General features: G+C 43.5%; 1 protein-coding gene across 6 annotated transcripts in view; it reads left to right on the top strand.

Annotated features, from left to right (window-relative positions):
* CLASP1 (cytoplasmic linker associated protein 1) overlaps positions 1–19,889 on the top strand; it is a 321,777-nt gene that overhangs the window by 292,242 nt on the left and 9,646 nt on the right. For all 6 annotated transcript variants that reach the window (XM_057505720.1, XM_057505716.1, XM_057505718.1 and 3 more), the window contains 2 exons: positions 511–717; positions 2,081–2,197. In XM_057505720.1, coding sequence (XP_057361703.1) covers positions 511–717; positions 2,081–2,197 — 324 coding nt within the window. The remainder of the gene's footprint in view (positions 1–510; positions 718–2,080; positions 2,198–19,889) is intronic.

Here is a 19,889-nt window from a genome sequence, read left to right as displayed (position 1 = left end):
TAGGCATTGCCATGGAAACATCAGTTTTGAAGCCATTCTGATTGTCCTTCCAGGCTTCTCTCTGCTGCACTTGTGGGCGTCTCACAGGCCATTGGAAAGCCTAGATAGATTCAGATCCTAACCTTCAAGGTTAAGATTCTCAGTTTCCCATGCATGTGAGACTCTGCAGTGCTTTTTAAACAGCTGGCTGGGCTCCACTCACCCAGTCCCTCATGGAGCAGGTCCAGGAAGGACCTGAGATGCTATGCCATTGTGAGGTCTCCAGGATCCTGCTTCTGCAGAGGAGGCTGCCCTTGAAGAGCCACTTTCCTAAGGTTTCTGCCAAAATTCCCCATACCTGCCTTCCCAGGCCTTACAGTCCTCTTAAAATTACCCTGCAAACTCCTCTGCTTTTACGTTAACAAAATGAACCAGAGCGCCATGTGGCATTAAGTGAAGTCTATCGTTGGGCCTCCTAAGTTAGGCAGCAGCAGCATTAGGCACGTGGAGCTCACGCCATTGGTGTTTCAGGTGGTGAGGGCTGCTGAGGAGGCCGCATCCACACTGGCCAGTTCCATCCACCCGGAGCAGTGCATCAAAGTGCTCTGCCCCATCATCCAGACAGCCGACTACCCCATCAATCTCGCCGCCATCAAGATGCAGACCAAAGTCGTTGAGAGGATCGCCAGGGAGTCCCTGCTGCAGCTCCTTGCCGACATCATCCCAGGCTTGCTGCAGGTAGGCTCTTGCTGGTGGCATGGCCTGGTGCCTGTCTTCACGGGACTGTGAGGCCTGGAACAGTGGCTGCTTACTGCAAGGTGGTGCAGTGCAGGACTCAGCTCATTCGCTTGAGCGGGTGGGTGGGAGGAGCCAGGCAGTGACCCATGAGGCAGTGTGGCCTGGACACCTCAGCCTTCTCTCTTTCGTTCCAGTCCATGCTCCCCTGAATAGAGGAGGAAGATTTTTCTGGCAGCCCAGAACTGTGGCTCACAGAAGGAACTTTCTGTTCACTACAAATATGTTTTGATCTTTTTTACTGTTGTTCATTCCTTCAGTCAGCCCTTCCTGCACATCTGTGGGCCCCAGCCCTGGGCAAGGTGGGCCGTGGAGCGCAGAATCAGACAATGGCCCTCACTCTTATATACCCAACAAAGGTATATTAAAACCCTTCTAAGTAGGAGGCATTGAGTTAGTTAGCCTCTGGAACATAAACATTTTCCACTCTTGTGGCACTACTGCAAGGATTGTTCGATCTCCATGAGACAGGACACAGCTGTGCAGACAGTTAAAGCTAATGGTGCCATGTGCTGAGTTACTGTGGGTGTACAGGGAGATTTCTGAGATAGAGGTGGAGAGGTGATTTCCAGCTTGGGGTAGTAGAGTCATTTAGATGGGGAAGGGTAGAGAGAAATCAGCTTCAAGTTTAATAAATGCTGCTGTTTGCTGAGCTGGGGAATTTAAATACATACTGTTGAGGACTAGATTATTCCTGGCAGAGGGAAAGACAGAGGCTGAAAAACCCTGAGGGCTGTTTGGAGGACAGCAGGCAGGCCCATTTGGGTGTGGAGTGGGACACGTGAGCCTGACAGGCAGACTGAGGCCCAGCTGTAGAAGGATGGCGGGCATCAGGCCATGAGGCTGGGCATTCCCAGCAGTCTTTGGGTGGTTGAGAGGTTCTGTCCACAAGAGTGAGTGACATAGTTCTCATTTCTTTAAAGGCATTTCACACATGAAATTTGCTTTACCACTGGGAGAAAGGAGAAAGAAGCAAGTTATTTTCCTCAATTTCCTGTTCTCATTCCATCTCTCCCAATGTTTTTGGGTGTCACTGCTGTGGCCACTCATCCTGAAGCAGCAGCCGAGGCTCTCACTAGCCTCCTGTTTCTGCACTCCAGGAACCACCACACTCATGACACTAGGAAGTTTTGACCTCTCTGGGGTGAAAGCTCTATGAGTTCAGTTGCAGAATTGAGGTGCATCGTGATAGTTATTGACAAGTCCAAGGTTGAGCTATGAGGGCAGTTGTGGAAATGATGATATACTGACTGTGAAGCAAATCTTTGATCTCATTTCCTTTTGTTTTCCCTTTCTAACCCGGTAGGGTTATGACAACACTGAAAGTAGTGTGCGTAAGGCCAGCGTGTTTTGTTTAGTGGCAATCTATTCTGTAATTGGAGAAGAGCTGAAACCTCACCTCGCCCAGCTCACAGGAAGCAAGGTATGTATAGTGTTTAGTGTTGCATGGGCTGAGGTGTATACCTGCGCTCTGCCAGCTTGTCATAAACACACTTGTCTGCAGCCCTGGACCCCAGACACATCTCTCATAATGTGTGTTTGGGCCTTATTTCTCCAAAAGCATTTTTCTCAAGATGAAACTGACCAACTGTGTAGTGCAGACACTTTAAGTACAGTGTGGTCTGTTGTAACTTCTAGTTTTGAAATGATAGCTTTCAGCTTCTAGTTTATTCCCAAGAGGAATATGACTTTGTTTATTTTTTTCTCACAAAAATACTGAGGAAATTTACCTGAAAGCTTAACATATCACTGAATTGGAACTGTGTGCCTTCTGGACATCAGCAGTACTGATAGCCGGCTCTTACCTTTACTTGCCGAGTTACAGACCTTCTTCTCTGTACTTTGCAGGTGTTGACTCCTTTATTCATGATAACATCTCTGTGGGATAAGGACAGTTATCCCTCATTTAACCTGCCCAAGGACAGGTTACTCCAGAATTGAGGCTTTTTACTCACTAAGCTCTCTCTCATGTTCCTTTAAGAGTATTTTCCTAGAATCAGGGACAGAAAATGGAACAAAAGGACTATTGGCTCTTTGAAGATGAGAATAGCTAGAATGGTTATTGGTTTAAAAATGAACTCTAAAACTGATGAGCCTGCTGGGTAAGAGCAGGTAGAAACTCCCAGGCTCTGGCAGGAGAGGCAAAGGTCGAAGGTGGGGGCATGGATTCCCTGGGCCTTGAAAATCTCCAGCTGTGTAGTGAGGCGCCTGTTCCAAGAACTACCTGTTGGAGGGGAGGTACGTCAGCATGGCAGTGATGGGAATGAAAAACTCCTGGAACAGATAAGGATGAAAAAGCAGAAAGCTACAAGTGTCTGACTTTGCTCCTTGTGAAAGGCAGAAATCACATAGAGCTGTTCCTTCCGCATAGCTGATGAGGGCCATGGCCAGAGCCCTGCTTCCCCAGAGGTCTGGGCAGAGTTGCGTCTGCCTGCCTTCATCCAGTGCAGAGCCCTCAAGCACTGGTGATGCTTCAGGCCACTCTGGGGTGGTTGGGGGAGCCCCTGTGTGTTTTCAGAAGCTTAGCATCCCTGGCTGCTGCCAAGACTGCAGTAGCACAACCCAGCCCTCTGTTGTGACAGTCACTGAAGTCCATGCATGGCAAGATATCCCCTGGGGACAGAATCACCCCTGGTTGAGTGCCACTAGTCCAGAAGGACATACTTCACTCTTCTTGCAGACAGAAATCATGTTGCATGATTGATGTGATGAGGCAGGCATTGATAATGATTTGGGGGCTACTTTACCTGATTGTGTTTCCCATCTAATTGCTGCTTTCCTTCTCTGCTCCTATAAAGGCTCCTCACTGATCCCTTCCCTAACCACAGTCTAAAAATACTGAGCTGAGAGACAACAGTGTGCAAGGCCAGGAACCCTTCTCCCTACTTCTACCAGGTATCTGCAGGTGGTTCCTGGCAACACTGGGAATAGAAGACAGTATTCACAAAGGGAATTAGATATATAAAATAGGAAATTCATCCAAAATGAGTGCTAGTCAGACCTTGGTTTGTGTGGCACTTTGTACTTCCTAACTTGGGGCTGTCCCATTGTCTTGCCAATGGGTTTCAGCCCCAGGCAAGTTTGCTATGGATTCAATGTGACCAAAGAAATTGATAGCAGAACGTTCTTTGAGGTGAAAGGGTTTATTACCCGGCTTGTTCTCCAGTGGTAGGTGGAGCACTAACATCTCTGTCTCCACTCAGAGCACTGGGCCAAGCTCTCTATATAGCACAATAATGGCTTATTGCTTAAAAGTGTGGAAGCAGAAGCCTAGCGACAGGCCAGTTACATCGTCAGGTGGTTTAAGTTCAGTGAGGATCCTGGCCATAGGAACCCCAACTTCCCCACAGTCCATCCCTCCAGGATTCTCGCCTTACAATCTACACACTTTCAATCTTCCGCAATGGTCCCTGTGCGAGAAAGCTAGAGCACTGTAACCAGATTCCACAATAGCAACAGAGGATAACAACAACTTAGAGATAATAACAAAAATTATAATAATCCTCAAGTCAGAGGAAATTCCCAATCCACAAAGACTTTTGGGGCGATAAGACACACGTTTTAATGCCACCAACTTAGGCTGATGTTGTCCATCTAGGATACATGCAAGAGAGTGGTCCTGTGATAGGACTGTAGCAGGAAGGGGGTCCCTTCCAGGTCTAGTGTACCATACTTTTATTCCTTTCCTCAGGGGGGGTTACTGAAGGAGGTGCATGCACTGGCCATAATGGTAAAACAAAACTCCCCAGTAAGATGCTCCTACCTTCTGGCCATTCAGGATATACTACTGAGACATAACTCTGCTGTTATTCGAGGAATACACAGGAAGCCAGCTTCCAGGCCTTGTCCCCAAGGTGCCAGGAGAGCCAGCCATCGTTGATCCATGTGTTGAAAGGTCCAAGGCCACGTCCTTTCAATGGAGTCTCTGGGGTTCAGTGCAGTTGGTGCTGGCAGCAAGATGTTACTCTGGTGGCCAAACCTCAGTTTCAGTGATTCTTCCTTGGTTTGTACTTGCAGTTGTATAGGGGAGGCAGCCATATGTGTTAACATGTCTACAGGGCTCACGGCTCCCTTTCAGGGTCTCTTGTTCAAATGCCGTAGCACGGTCCATAAGCAGACTGACCATCCCACAGAGTATTGGTATCTGACTTTAGTCCAAATTTTAACAAGCCATTGTGCCTCTCTATCATATCTGTTGCGGTAGGATTGTATGGCACATGAAACTTCCATTTGATTCCCAGCTGTCACACCCATTCTTGCAGTGTATGTCCAGTAAAATGGGTGCCCTGATCACTCTCAATTACCTGTGGTCGGCCATAGGCAGCAAAGAGATGCTCCAGGCCTCTTTTGGTCTTCTGCTGGTCTGCGCAACGGGTAGGAAAAGCAACCAGAAGTCCAGTAGCTGTGTCCACACAAGTGATCGCATACGATATCCTTCTGACACAGGTAGAGGCCCAATATAGTCTATCTGCCACCTGAAGAGGGGTATAGGCCCCTTAGCTGTTGTCCCATGTTATTGTGGAACTCAGTGTAAGTCCCTTTTGGAGCACATGACACACTCCTGCTGGGCTCTACTAACTCTACTAACCTCTTCGAAGGTCAAAGGGAAGCCCCACCAAAGGGCTACAGCCCACATTGTCTTTTGTCCCGCATGCAACAAATGCTGATGTAGCCATTGGGCTACATCAGAGGCAGGCTTTCCTTCTAACCAACGTATCTGGGCCAATTTATCTGTGTCAGCATTTCCTGGGGATGCCAGTGGCAAATGACCTGTCACATGATATACTGTAATTATTTTAGTCTGACCACAGGCCCATAAGTCTTGCCACAATTCTTGCCCCCAAAGGGGTCAGTGACCAACCAGCCAGTTGGCATGGTACCGGGTTGGAAGCCATAGAATCAAGCCCCGATAGCCAGCCCAGCTGTCAGTGCAGACAACTATAGGGGAGGGCTGCTGGCTGATCACAAGCCATATAGCCCACAACTCTGCCCATTGGCTGCTCTTCCCCTCACATTCTTCCATCCGTATTGTCTCAGTCTTAGGATGGAAAGCTATGGCCCTCCATTTTGGGGGCTGCCCACGGCTGGAGCCATGTGTGTACCATTCATCTTCGGGTATAGGGGCTCTTCCCTCTCAATAGGGACTCTGCTACTAATGGTTCAAAACCAAGTTCTTCCTGCTTTTCACTAGTATATGTCACCAGCCACAACAAGCATTGGAGTTCTTCACTCAAGGGGCTACTAGAGAGAGCACTACGCTGCTGTAGGTAAGCACCCCACTTGGCTGGTGTGGGTGTTTGTGCCACACCACTCCTTGGCTTTTGGGTCCAATCTCGTACCCACCCCAAGATGGGATAGGTGGTTATTACCTTTATCGGGGCCATTCCAGTGATGGGTTCTGTAGCCAGCAAGGCATGATATATGGCAGCCAGTTTTTTTTCTTTCAAAGTGTATCCTACCTCTGCCCCTTTCCAGAGTTGTGACCAGAATCCAATAGGTTGGCGAGTTCATTCAAGCTGCTGCCAGAGACCCCAGCCATAACCATCTTCAGTCACATGAATGTCCAACTCACAGGGCCTTGATGGATCTATCACAGTCAAGGCCTCCATGGCCTTGGCTGCCCGTTTTGCTGTAGTAAAGGCAGATGCACATGTCTCATCCCAGTCCCACCTGATGCCCTTTCATACCGACCGGTATAAGGGCTTCAGAATTTGTGCCAAGTGCAGGATAAACACTCTCCAGTAGCCTAGAAAACCCAGAAACTCCTGTAGCAATGCTGCAGTTGTAGGGGTAGGAAAGGTCTGGACTTTGTCTATAACTGCTTCTGGTATCACACTGGTCTTACCTGACCAGACAAACCCCAATTATTTGACAGACAAACCAGGTCCCTGAACCTTGGTGCTCTTCACAGCCCATCCTTTCTCCTGTAAATGTTGCAGCAGTCTAGGTGCTGCACCTTCTAGATCTGAAAGAGAATCCAATGTGAGCATGACATCATCAATATAATGGTACAGCTCCACCGTTGGTGGTTTCTCCCATGTAGCCAACTCCTGGGCTACAAGTCCATGACAGGTGGGGGGGCTGTGGAGGTACCCCTATGGAAGGACGGTAAAAGTCCATTGCCATCCTTCCCACATGAAGGCAAAGTGTTCCTGACTTTCCTGCTCAATGTCAATGGGAAAGAAGGCATTAGCAAGATCTACCACATAATGATATGTTCCTAGTTCATGGCTGAGGGTATCCATCAGGCCTGCAATAGAGGGGACAGCAGCATGCATAGGGGGGTATAACCTTATACAGTTCTCTGTAATCCACAGTCATACGCCAGGAGCCATCTGGCTTTTGGGGAATTGAAAGGACTATGGGTGAGCTTTGTAATACCCACCTTTTCCAGCTCCTGGAGAGTTTTTCCAATCTCTTTATGCCCTCCAGGCAGTTTGTATTGTTTGGTATTAGTCACCCACCAAGGCACAGGCAAAGCTATGGGCGGATGCCTAGCATGTCCCCTCAGAACTGCTTTCACCACACGTATTCTCAGTCTGAACTCACCTGCAGTGGTCTGCAGCCATAGACCCTGTAGGATATCAATTCCCAAAATATACTCAGGGATACGAGATATATACACGGTATACTCTTTTGGGGGTAGATGCCTTATTCCCAAAGGAATTTGGGCTTTTTTCACTCTGATAGCCTTCCCCCAAATATCCATCTATGATAGTGGTGGTCCCGGGGAACCGCTCAGGGTTACTATGAATCAGTGAACATTCAGCCCCAGTGTCCACCAGAGCCAGGACACGTTGTATGTTCACTGGGGACCAATGGATAGGTGTTTCAACATGTGGCCTCTGGTCCCCCCTTGGTACCTCAGTCAAATATCTTGACCTTCCCCTCAGTCAAACCGTGTTCCCCAATCACCTTCCTGTGTGGGCTCAAGTGAGGTTGGCTCACTGTCCAACAGGAAGTCTTGCAAACACACAGGCCAGACTTGTGGCTCTGTCTCTGACCTCTGCCTCTTTGGTCTTAATGGCTGGAGCTGCTGCTCTGGTTTCAGCTGTTGCCATACCTCTAGTAAGATCCTATTTGACCTCCCATCTAATTTCCTTCCATCTGCTCCTGCCCATATTAAATCAACCCACATCTGGGTCCTCATAACCTTCATGGGGCCCTGTAAATTCTTGTGAGTAACAGGTCTTATTTCTTTCTGGATTCTCATTGCTTCTGCCTCTCCTAAGTCTGCTACTGTACGTGTCACCTCATTTATGGGCTGCCCTAAGTGAGGGGAAAGAATGGCCACTAGAGACCCAAAGAGGGACGTAGGAGCTGTTTGAAGTACAGTATTTCTTATCCCAATAGTAAAAATCTCCATCTGGGTTATAATTCTCTGGACTATAGATGGCATTTCTTATGCCTAGCTCTCGTAGCACCTGTTGGAGCTCAGCATGTCTGCCATCTAACAGGAGAGGCAGATCACCCAGATTGAGCCACACAGCACAAAGTGCAGCCATAAGCCAATAGAGGAGGGAGTGACTCCCTGGGGTCTGATGTGCATTTTGCAATTGCTGCCTCAAGGCAGGCTGCACTGTCAGGGAAGACAGCTTTCGCATCTCTGATCCCGACAGAACAATTCCATCCACCCCTAAGTCCCACAGACGCAGGAGCCAAGCTGATATAGACTTGGAGGGCTTCTGCCTAAACCGGGAGTCCAAATCCACCATCTCAGCCTGAGTATAGGGGCGGACCATAGAGTGCTGTATGACCTGGGAAGGGGGCTGCTCCTCTCCTTGGGGAACTTTCAGCTGCTGGGTCTTTATTTTCTTTACAACCACTGGGCATCCTTTCAATACAGGAGGCGCCAGTGCCTCTGGCACCACTCCTTCATCCTTCCCCAGCTCCTCCATTTCTGGGACTGATAGCACCTTTCTCTTCCCTCCCCCGAGTGCCTCCTCTGCTGCAACCTTTCTTCTGTGCCTCGCAGCAATACTACCTCAGTCTTCAGAAGGTCTCTTACCTCCAGCTCAATGTTTCGCAGCTGACATTCTCGTACCACCTCCACCTGTGCTTCCCTCAGGAGTTCGTCTTTTTCCTTGATGGCCTCTTCCTCCTTCAGAACACCTGGCAGTGCTGCCGTCTCGTCTCCAATGGCACCTTGCTGCTGATGCTCTTGTGCTGCCTCCTCTCGCATCAATGCCATTTCCTTCCTCAGGGAATCCACAGAAGTTTGCAGCTCGTGCCGCCATTTCTTGGGTTTCCTCTGTAGTCTTTTTAATACTGTGAGAAGCAGCCAACCTGCAGTCCCCGCTCCCTCACGGGCACTCTGCTTTTCAAAGGATCTGCTTACTATACCAAGGGCCACCCCTACTGCCTCAGGTGTCACCTCCACTTGCCTCCAGTCCTGGGGTGGGGCCCAGTCCTCTAGGAGGCAAGCCACCTCAGACCACGTACCCATTGGGGGACGATCCACTGTCTCCCCATTCACGGGGGCAGCCCGCTGAAGCACCCCTCCCATAAGGGCAGCCTGTCTTTTTTCTTGGTCAACAATGAACCCTGCCAACTTTTGCCAATTGACTTGCCAATGGGTTTCAGCCCTGGGCAAGTTCACTATGGATTCAATGTGACCAAAGAAATCGACAGCAAAATGTTCTTTGGGGTGAAAGGGTTTATTACCCAGCTTGTTCTCCGGCAGTAGGTTGAGCACCAGCGTATCTGCGTCTGCTCAGAGCACTGGCCGAGCTCTCTATATAGCACAATAATGGCTATTGCCTAAAGGTGTGGAAGCAGTACCTAGCAACAGGCCAGTTACATCATCATGTGGTTTAAGTTCAGTGAGGATACTGGCCATAGGAACTGCAACTTCCCCACACCAACTTTATTTACATGGTGGCAAGTTAGTCACTAGAATCCCATCTGCTCAGAGCAAGTTTGCATGCAGCAGGCCAGTCTGGGCCTCTGGGCCTGTCTGCCTGCACAGCTGTCCTTGGGACTGCCACCACTCTAGCCTCTGCTCTGTTCTACTGCAGTCTTGCAGCCATGCCACTGTGTCGCCCAGGGCACTGGGCAGGGCTCTTTTGTATAGAGTCAGTAACAGTGTATTGCCCACACTTGTGTAGTGAGCTAGCCAACCAGGGCCAGGTGAGAATCCTTCATTTTATCCACATCCATTCTCTCACTTGGCCTCTCTAAGCCTGTAGGCATTTTATCCCTGCTGCTGTCCCTTCCCCAGTTCTGACTTCAGTCAGTTCAGAAGGCTAAGGTAGGCTGGCTTAACACCTGTCTGCTTTGGTGGCCCATGTCATCCAGCCATGACAGCTTTTAGAGGTGTTAACTCTGGGGTGTTATTTTGAACTTTGTAGATTCATGTATACATCTCCTAAAACAACTCAATGCTCCTCCCACCCCAAAATGAATAGCTCACTGTCTTGCCAATGGGTTTTGGCCCCAGCAAGTTCACTATGAATTCAGTGTGACCAAAGAAATTGACAGCAAAACGTTCTTGGGGTGAAAGAGTTATACCCAACTTTATTTCCAGGTGGCAGGTTAGTCACTAGAATCCCATTCACTCAGAGCAAGTCTGCATGCAGCAAGCCAGTCTCTGCCTCTGGGCCCCTTTGTCCCCACAGCTGTCCTCTGGGCCCTTCTGTCCTCACAGCTGTCCTCTGGGCCCCTCTGTCCACACAGCCGCCCTCCAGGCCTCTCTGCACAGTCATCCCACACAGCCATCCTGTGGGCCTCTGTCCTCAGTGCTGCCACCACTCCAGCCTCTGGTCTGCTCTCCTGCAGCCTTGTAGCCCTGCCACTGTGTCATGCCCTGAGCACTGGAGCGGAGCTCTTTATAAAAAGTCAACAGCCATGTATTGCCCACAGGTGTGCAGTGAGCTAGTCAACCAGGGCCAGGTGAGAATCCTAGCCACAGGAACTCATTTTATCAACACTCAAACAGAATATGGTGCTGAGTCAGCCTCAGTTTCCTAGACTAGAAAAAAGGAGAATCAAGCCTTGGCTTCCTCTCTCTCTGTGTGAGCAGGCCTATCAGAATAGTCATCCACTATTTAAGTGGCCTAATAAATGCATCCCAGGCTGTGGAGAAGCACCTGGCCAAGGGCAGGGAAGAAACCATGTGTTGTGTCCCATCTGGAAAGGTGTCCCATTGCCATGGCAGCAAAACTGCCTTTGGAGTCAGACGCCCACCTTCCAGTCTCTTCCCCTGGCTTACTAGTTGTATGACCTTGAGCCAGCTTTCTTTGCTTTTTCTCAGGGTTTTTTTTTTGTGTGTGGCAAAGTAGACATAACATACAATTTACCATCTTAACCATTTTTGAGTGTACAGTTCAGTGACATGAAGCACATTCATATGTCATGCAACCATCACCATCTTCTATCTCCATAATTCTGTTTCATCTTAGAGAACTAAAACCCTATAGCTATTAAATACTAACTCCCAATTCTCTATTCCCCCAGAAGCCCTAGCCCCTGGCCACCACCATTCTTCTTTCTATCTCTATGAATTTGACTACTCAGGTGCTTCATAAAATCATACAGTATCTTTTTGTGACAGGCTTTGTTTACTTTGCATAATGAGGTTTATCCATGTTGGAGGACAGGATTTCCTTCCTTTTAAAGACTGAATAACATCCTATTGTGTGTATATAACACATTTTGCTTCATTTCTTGGTAATGGGCACTTAGGTTATTTCTACCTTTTGGCTATTGTGAATAACACTGCTATGAACATGTATGTACAAATATCTTTTTGAAACCCTACCTTCAATTCTTTTAGGTATATATTCAGGAGTACAAGTGCTGGATCACATGATAACTACCAAATTGTTTTTCCACAGCTATACCATTTTACATTCCCACCAGCAGCACACAAGGGCTCCAGTTTCTCCACATCCTAGCCAACATTTATTTTCTCATTTGATGGTAGCCATCTTAATGGCTGGTGTGAGGTGGTGTCACAACTTTGCATTTGCCTAAGTGATTGGTGATGCTGAACATCTTTTCATAGGCTTGTTTGCCAGTTGTATGTCTTTGGAGAAATGTCTGTTCAAGTCTGTTGCCCATTTTTGAATCAGCTTGTTTGGGTTTTTTTATTTTGTTTTCTTGAGTTTTAGAAGTTCTCTCTACATTCTGGTTGGTTATTTATCTCTCTGATGCATAAAGATTTTCAATTTTCGTGAATTCCAATTTGTCTATTTCTGTTCTTGTTGCCTGTGCTTTTGGTATCATATCCAAGAAATTATTGCCAAATCCACTGTTATGAAGCTTATGCCCTCTGTTTTCTTCTAAGATTTTCATAAATTTAGCTCTTACATAGAGGTCTCTGATACATTATGAGTTAGTTTTTGTGTATGGTTTTAGATAGGAGTCCAACTTCATTCTTTTTGTGTGGACATTGAGTTTTCCCAGCACCATTTGTTGAAGACTGCCCTTTCCACATTGCTGGATCTTGGTATCCTTGTCAAAAAATCATTTGACTACATATATGAAGATTTATTTCTGAGCTCTCTATTCCATTGGTCTATGTATCTGACTTTATGCCAGTATCACATTGTTTTGATAGCTGTATCTTTATAGTAAGTTTTGAAATCAGAAGTGTGAGTCCTCTAGCTTTGTTCTTTTTTGAGATCACTTGAGGTTCCTTATGGTTTTAAGATTGATTTTTCTGTTTCTGTAAAGAAGCTCATTGGGATTTTGATAGGGATTTCTGCAAATCTGTAGATTGCTTTGGATAGTTTTGACATCTTAATGATACTAAGTCTTCCACCCCATGAACATGGGATGTCTTTTCACATATCTGTCTCTTTAAATTCTTTCATCAGCATTTGTAGTTTTCATTGTATAAGTCTTTCATTTCCTTGGTTGTTCCTAAGTATTTTATTGTTTTTGATGATATTGTAAATGAAATTGTTTTCTTCCTTTACTGACTGTTCATTGTTAGTGTATAAAAATGCAGCTGATTTTTGATCAGTGATTTTGTTGATTTGCCATATCCTGTTGATTTGCTGAATGTATTTGTCTTAACAGTTTTTTGTGGAATTTTTAGAGTTTTCTACATAAGAAGTCATATCATCTATGAAATAAGATAATTTTACTTCTTCCTTTCCATTGTGGATACCATTTAGTTCTTTTTCTTGCCTAATTGCTCTGGCTGGAACTTCTAGTACTGTATTGAATAGAAGTGGTGAAAGCAGGCATCCTTGCCTTGTTCCTGTTACTAGAAAAAAAGCTTTCAGTTTTTCACCATTGAGTGTACTGTTTGCCATGAGCTTTTCATACTTAGCTTTTCATATTTTGAGGCAGTTTCCTTCTATTCCTAGTTTGTTGAGTATTTTTATTGTAATGGTATTGAATTTTGTCAAATACTGTTTCTGTGTCAGTTGAGATTATCATGTAGTTTTTTTTTTCCTTTCATTCTGTTAATGTGATATGTTATAGTGATTGATTTTCAAACATTGAACCACTCTTGAATTTCAGGAATAAATCCCACTTGGTCATGGTATGTAATCCTTTTAATATGCTGTTGAATTCAGTTTGCTAGTCTTAAGGATTTTTGCATCTGTGTTCATAAAGGGTATTGACCTGTAGTTTTCATTTCTTGTAATGTCTTCATCTGGCTTTGTTATCAAGACAGTGCTGACTTTATAGCATGAGTTTGAAAGTGTTCTTTGCTCTTCAGTTTTCTGGAAAAGTTTGAGAAGGACTACTGGTCTTTATAAATATTTGGTAGAATTCACCAGTGAAACCATAAGGTCCAAGAGTTTTTTTTTTTTTTTCCAAGAGATTTTTGATTACTGATTTAGTCCCCTTACTAGTTTCTTCATATTTTCTCTGCATGACTCAATCTTGGTAGGTTTTGTTTTTCAGAGTTTTTCCATTTCACCTAGGTTATCTAATTTGTTGGTGTACATTATTCATAGTATTCTCTTGTAGTCTTTTTATTTCTGCAGAATCAGTAGTAATATCCCCACATTTATTTCTGATTTTAGTCATTTGACTCTTCTAGGATTTTTTTGTTAACTTAGCTAAAGATTGTCAATTTTAATGATCTTTTCAAAGAACCAACTTTCTGTTGCATTAATTTTCTGGTTTTCTATTTCATTTATCTCTGCCCTAAATTCTTTATTATTTCTTTCCTTCTGCTAGCTCTGGGTTTTTTTTTTTTTTTTTTTTTTTAGTCTTGAAGATAATAAAGTTAGGTTCTTGATGTGGGGTTTTTCTTCTCTTTCAATGTGTTCACGGTTATGAATTTCCCTCTTTGCATTGCTTTTGCTGCATCCTACAAGTTTTGGTATGTTGTATTTTCGTTTGTCTCAAGATATTTTTAATTTCCCTTGTGATTTCTTCTTTGAGCCATTGATTGTTACAAGAATGTGTTCATTTTCCACAAATTCATGAATTTTTTCAATTTTCTCTCTGTTACCAATTTTTAACTTCATCTGGCTATGATCAGCAAATATACTTTATATGATACATCTTTAAATTTCTTGCAACTTAGTTTGTAACCTAACATGTAGCCTATTCTGCAACATGCTCTATGTGGACTAGAAGAATGTATATTCTGTTGTTGTTCAGTAGTGTTCTGTATGTACCTGTTAGATCTAGTTGGTTTACTGTGTTTGGACCTTCAATTTCCTTACTTCTTTCTTGTGTATCTATCCATTATTGAGAGTGGGATATTGAAATTTCCAAATATTATTACAACTGTTTCTCCCTTCAGTTCTGTCAATTCTTCTTCATTTGTTTTGATGTCATCTTATTAGATGCATAAATATTTCTTATAATCATTACGTTCTGTATTGACCTTTTTTTTTTTTTTTTTAAATAATAATTTTTTATTGAAGGGTAGTTGACGCACAGTATTACATTACATTAGTTTCAAGTGTACAACACAGTGGTAAAACATTTATATACATAATTCTAGGTTCCAGCTATCACCCTACCAAGCTATTACAATATCGTGACTATATTCCTTATGCTATACATTACATCCCGGTTACTTATTTATTTTACCATTGGAAGTCTGTCCTTTTTTTTTTTCTTTTTTTTTTTGTGAGGGCATCTCTCATATTTATTGATCAAATGGTTGTTAACGACAATAAAATTCTGTATAGGGGAGTCAATGCTCAATGCACAATCATTAATCCACCCCAAGCCTAATTTTCATCAGTCTCCAATCTTCTGAGGCATAACAAACAAGTTTTTACATGTAGAACAAATTCTTACATAATGAATAAGTTACATAGTGAACAGTACAAGGGCAGTCATCACAGAAACCTTCGGTTTTGCTCATGCATTATGAACTCTAAACAGTCAGTTCAAATATGAATACTCATTTGGTTTTTATACTTGATTTATATGTGGATACCACATTTCTCTCTTTATTATTATTATTTTTAATAAAATGCTGAAGTGGTAGGTAGATACAAGATAAAGGTAGAAAACATAGTTTAGTGTTGTAAGAGAGCAAATGTAGATGATCAGGTGTGTGCCTGTAGACTATGTGTTAATCCAAGCTAGACCAGGGCAATAAAACATCCACGTATGCAGAAGATTTCTCTCAGAACAGGGGGGGTGAGGTTCTAAGCCTCACCTCTGTTGATCCCCAATTTCTCACCTGATGGCCCCCCTGCGACTGTGCCTCTCTTAGGTTGTTCCTCCCTTGAGGAATCTTACCCGTCTCTGGCTGACCTTTTATTAATATATAGTGTCCTTTATCTTATAAACTTTTTTTTTTTTGTAGATAATTATTTTTTATTGAAGGGTAGTTGACACACAGTATTACATTACATTAGTTTCAGGTATACAACATAGTGATTCAGCATTTCTATACATGACAATTCTAGGTACCAGCTATCACCATACCAAGCTGTTAAAATATCTTGACTGTATTCCTTATGCTATACATTACATCCTGGTTACTTATTTATTTTACCGTTGGAAGTGCGTACTTTTTTTGTGTGTGTGTGAGGGCATCTCTCATATTTATTGATCAAATGGTTGTTAACAACAATAAAATTCTGTATAGGGGAGTCAATGCTCAATGCACAATCATTAATCCACCCCAAGCCTAGTTTTCGTCAGTCTCCAATCTTCTGAAGCATAACGAACAAGTCCTTACATGGAGAACAAATTCTTACATAGTGAATAAGTTACATGGTGAACAGTACAAGGGCAGTCATCACAGAAACTTTTGGTTTTGCTCAGGCATTATGAACTATAAACAGTCAGTTCAAATATGAATGCTCATTTGATTTTTATACTTGATTTATATGTGGATACCACATTTCTCTCTTTATTATTATTATTTTTAATAAAATGCTGAAGTGGTAGATAGATACAAGATAAAGGTAGAAAACATAGTTTAGTGTTGTAAGGGAGCAAATGTAGATGATCAGGTGTGTGCCTGTAGACTATGTGTTAATCCAAGCTAGACCAGGGCAATAAAACATCCACGTATGCAGAAGATTTCTCTCAGAACAGGGGGGGTGAGGTTCTAAGCCTCACCTCTGTTGATCCCCAATTTCTCACCTGATGGCCCCCCTGCGACTGTGCCTCTCTTAGGTTGTTCCTCCCTTGAGGAATCTTACCCGTCTCTGGCTAACCAGTCATCTTCCGGGGCCATACAGGGAAATGTAAAGTTGGTAAGTGAGAGAGAAGCCTTATTGTTTGAAATGGTTAGCTTTTTATTTCTTTGCATATTTATGCCCTGTAGCTTCTATGCCCAGCATTTGTCTTCAGGTACCTTAACCACTTGGAAGAATTATGATACTCGGTAAATTTGATATGAGGCACAAATTCTATTTAAGGGTTGTAATTAGGAAGGAAGAAGAAAAGCTATAGAAGTACCAGGCGGAAGAAAACATGGGAAGATTGATTATTTCTTTGACATACCTTCTTGTAGAGTAACTTCAACATCTATAGGTTTTAAGCTACTACTTAAATTGCACACACACATTAACATAATAGGAGTATAGTTACATAACCAAAGCATATCTGTAATTACCAGCCATCTCCAGTGAAACCAAGAAAACCAGTTAGGCACCTTAGGCATTTGTGAAAACTTATCTATGATATGGTGGATATTGTCCAACTGAACTTGAACAGTCTGAGAGAAATCAGACAAATTAAAACAACCCATTCCTGGGGAATGTTCACATCCCTTATGTTCTTCTAACAGTAAATAGTCTGTAGTTGTAAGATTTTGGAGCGCTACAGTTTGCACTTCTCCTAATTCTTGGTTGAGTTCCAACAGTATAGATCCAGTCAAATTTGTTGTTTCACTGTATGCACAGGCCAGCTTAGATATCTCCTTCCTCATTCCCATGGCAAGTCCAGGAACTGGTGGGATGAGTGCATCTACAGATGTAGCAGTGCGTGGATCTTTGTTGGGGTTTTTTGATGATCATCTTCTGGCATGAGTCTTCCAGAGAGTGCTGATGTTGGAAGTTCTTTTTCATATCGTATCTTAGTTCATTTTTGGGGTAGCCCAATTAGGCTTTGATCCTCTGTATAAACACAAACAGACCCTTTGCCTACACTTTTATATGCCCTTTATACCTTTGTGTAGAACTCATTGGAGGTTACCACACAGGAACTGCCCTTTTTGTTTTGTTTTGTTTGTTTTGTTTTTGGTATCACTAATCTACACTTACATGACGAATATTATGTTTACTAGGCTCTCCCCTATACCAGGTCTCCCCTATAAACCCCTTTACAGTCACTGTCCATCAGCATAGCAAAATGTTGTAGAATCACTACTTGCCTTCTCTGTGTTGTACAGCCCTCCCTTTTCTCCTACCCCCCCATGCATGTTAATCTTAATACTCCCCTACTTCTCCCCCCCTTATCCCTCCCTACCCACCCATCCTCCCCAGTCCCTTTCCCTTTGGTACCTGTTAGTCCATTCTTGAGTTCTGTGATTCTGGTGCTGTTTTGTTCCTTCAGTTTTTCCTTTGTTCTTATATTCCACAGGTAAGTGAAATCATTTGGTATTTCTCTTTCTCTACTTGGCTTGTTTCACTGAGCATAATACCCTCCAGCTCCATCCATGTTGCTGCAAATGATTTGATTTGCCCTTTTCTTATGGCTGAGTAGTATTCCATTGTGTATATGTACCACATCTTCTTTATCCATTCATCTATCGATGGACATTTAGGTTGCTTCCAATTCTTGGCTATTGTAAATAGTGCTGCGATAAACATAGGGGTGCACTGATCTTTCTCATACTTGATTGCTGCATTCTTAGGGTAAATTCCTAGGAGTGCAATTCCTGGGTCAAATGGTAAGTCTGTTTTTGAGCATTTTGATGTACCTCCATACTGCTTTCCACAATGGTTGAACTAACTTACATTCCCACCAGCAGTGTAGGAGGGTTCCCCTTTCACCACAGCCTCGCCAACATTTGTTGTTGTTTGTCTTTTGGATGGCAGCCATCCTTACTGGTGTGAGGTGATACCTCATTGTAGTTTTAATTTGCATTTCTCTGAGAATTAGTGATGTGGGCATCTTTTCATGTGTCTTTTGGCCATCTGTATTTCTTTCTTGGAGAACTGTCTGTTCAGTTCCTCTGTCCATTTTTTAATTGGGTTATTTGTTTTTTGTTTGTTGAGGCATGTCAGCTCTTTATATATTCTGGACGTCAAGCCTTTATCGGATCTGTCATTTTCAAATATATTCTCCCATATTGTAGGGATCCTTTTTGTTCTATTGATGGTGTCTTTTGCTGTACAGAAGCTTTTCAGCTTAATATAGTCCCACTTAATCATTTTTGCTGTTGTTTTCCTTGCCCGGGGAGATATGTTCAAGAAGAGGTCACTCATGTTTATGTCTAAGAGGTTTGTGCCTATGTTTTCTTCCAAGAGTTTAATGGTTTCATGACTTACATTCTGGTCTTTGATCTATTTTGAGTTTACTTTTGTATATGGGGTTAGACAATGGTCCAGTTTCATTCTCCTACATGTAGCTGTCCAGTTTTGCCAGCACCATCTGTTGAAGAGACTGTCATTTCGCCATTGTATGTCCATGGCTCCTTTATCAAATATTAATTGACCATATATGTCTGGGTTAATGTCTGGATTCTCTAGTCTGTTCCATTGGTCTGTGGCTCTGTTCTTGTGCCAGTACCAAATTGTCTTGATTACTATGGCTTTATAGTAGAGCTTGAAGTTGGGGAGTGAGATCCCCCCTACTTTATTCTTCTTTCTCAGGATTGCTTTGGCTATTCGGGGTCTTTGGTGTTTCCATATGAATTTTTGAATTATTTGTTCCAGTTCATTGAAGAATGTTGCTGGTAGTTTCATAGGGATTGCATCAAATCTCTATATTGCTTTGGGCAGGATGGCCATTTTGACGATATTAATTCTTCCTAGCCACGAGCATGGGATGAGTTTCCATCTGTTAGTGTCCCCTTTAATTTCTCTTAAGAGTGACTTGTAGTTTTCAGAGTATAAGTCTTTCACTTCTTTGGTTAGGTTTATTCCTAGGTATTTTATTTTTTTTGATGCAATTGTGAATGGAGTTGTTTTCCTGATTTCTCTTTCTGTTGGTTCATTGTTAGTTTACAGGAAAGCCACAGATTTCTGTGTGTTGATTTTGTATCCTGCAACTTTGCTGTATTCCGATATCAGTTCTAGTAGTTTTGGGGTGGAGTCTTTAGGGTTTTTTATGTACAGTATCATGTCATCTGCAAATAGTGACAGTTTAACTTCTTCTTTACCAATCTGGATTCCTTGTATGTTTTTGTTTTGTCTGATTGCCGTGGCTAGGACCTCCAGGACTATGTTAAATAACAGTGGGGAGGGTGGGTATCCCTGTCTAGTTCCCGATCTCAGAGGAAATGCTTTCAGCTTCTCGCTGTGGGTTTATCATAGATGGCCTTTATTATGTTGAGGTACTTGCCCTCTATTCCCATTTTGCTGAGAGTTTTTATCATGAATGGATGTTGAACTTTGTCACATGCTTTTTCAGCATCTATGGAGATAATCATGTGGTTTTTGTCCTTCTTTTTGTTGATGTGGTGGATGATGTTGATGGACTTTCGAATGTTGTACCATCCTTGCATCCCTGGGATGAATCCCACTTGGTCATGGTGTACGATCCTTTTGATGTATTTTTGA

This window comes from Manis pentadactyla, chromosome 8 (genome assembly GCF_030020395.1).
Source record: "Manis pentadactyla isolate mManPen7 chromosome 8, mManPen7.hap1, whole genome shotgun sequence".
Lineage (NCBI taxonomy): Eukaryota > Metazoa > Chordata > Mammalia > Pholidota > Manidae > Manis > Manis pentadactyla.
Note: the sequence above shows the minus strand (reverse complement) of the source record. Positions and strands in the feature narration are given on the sequence as shown.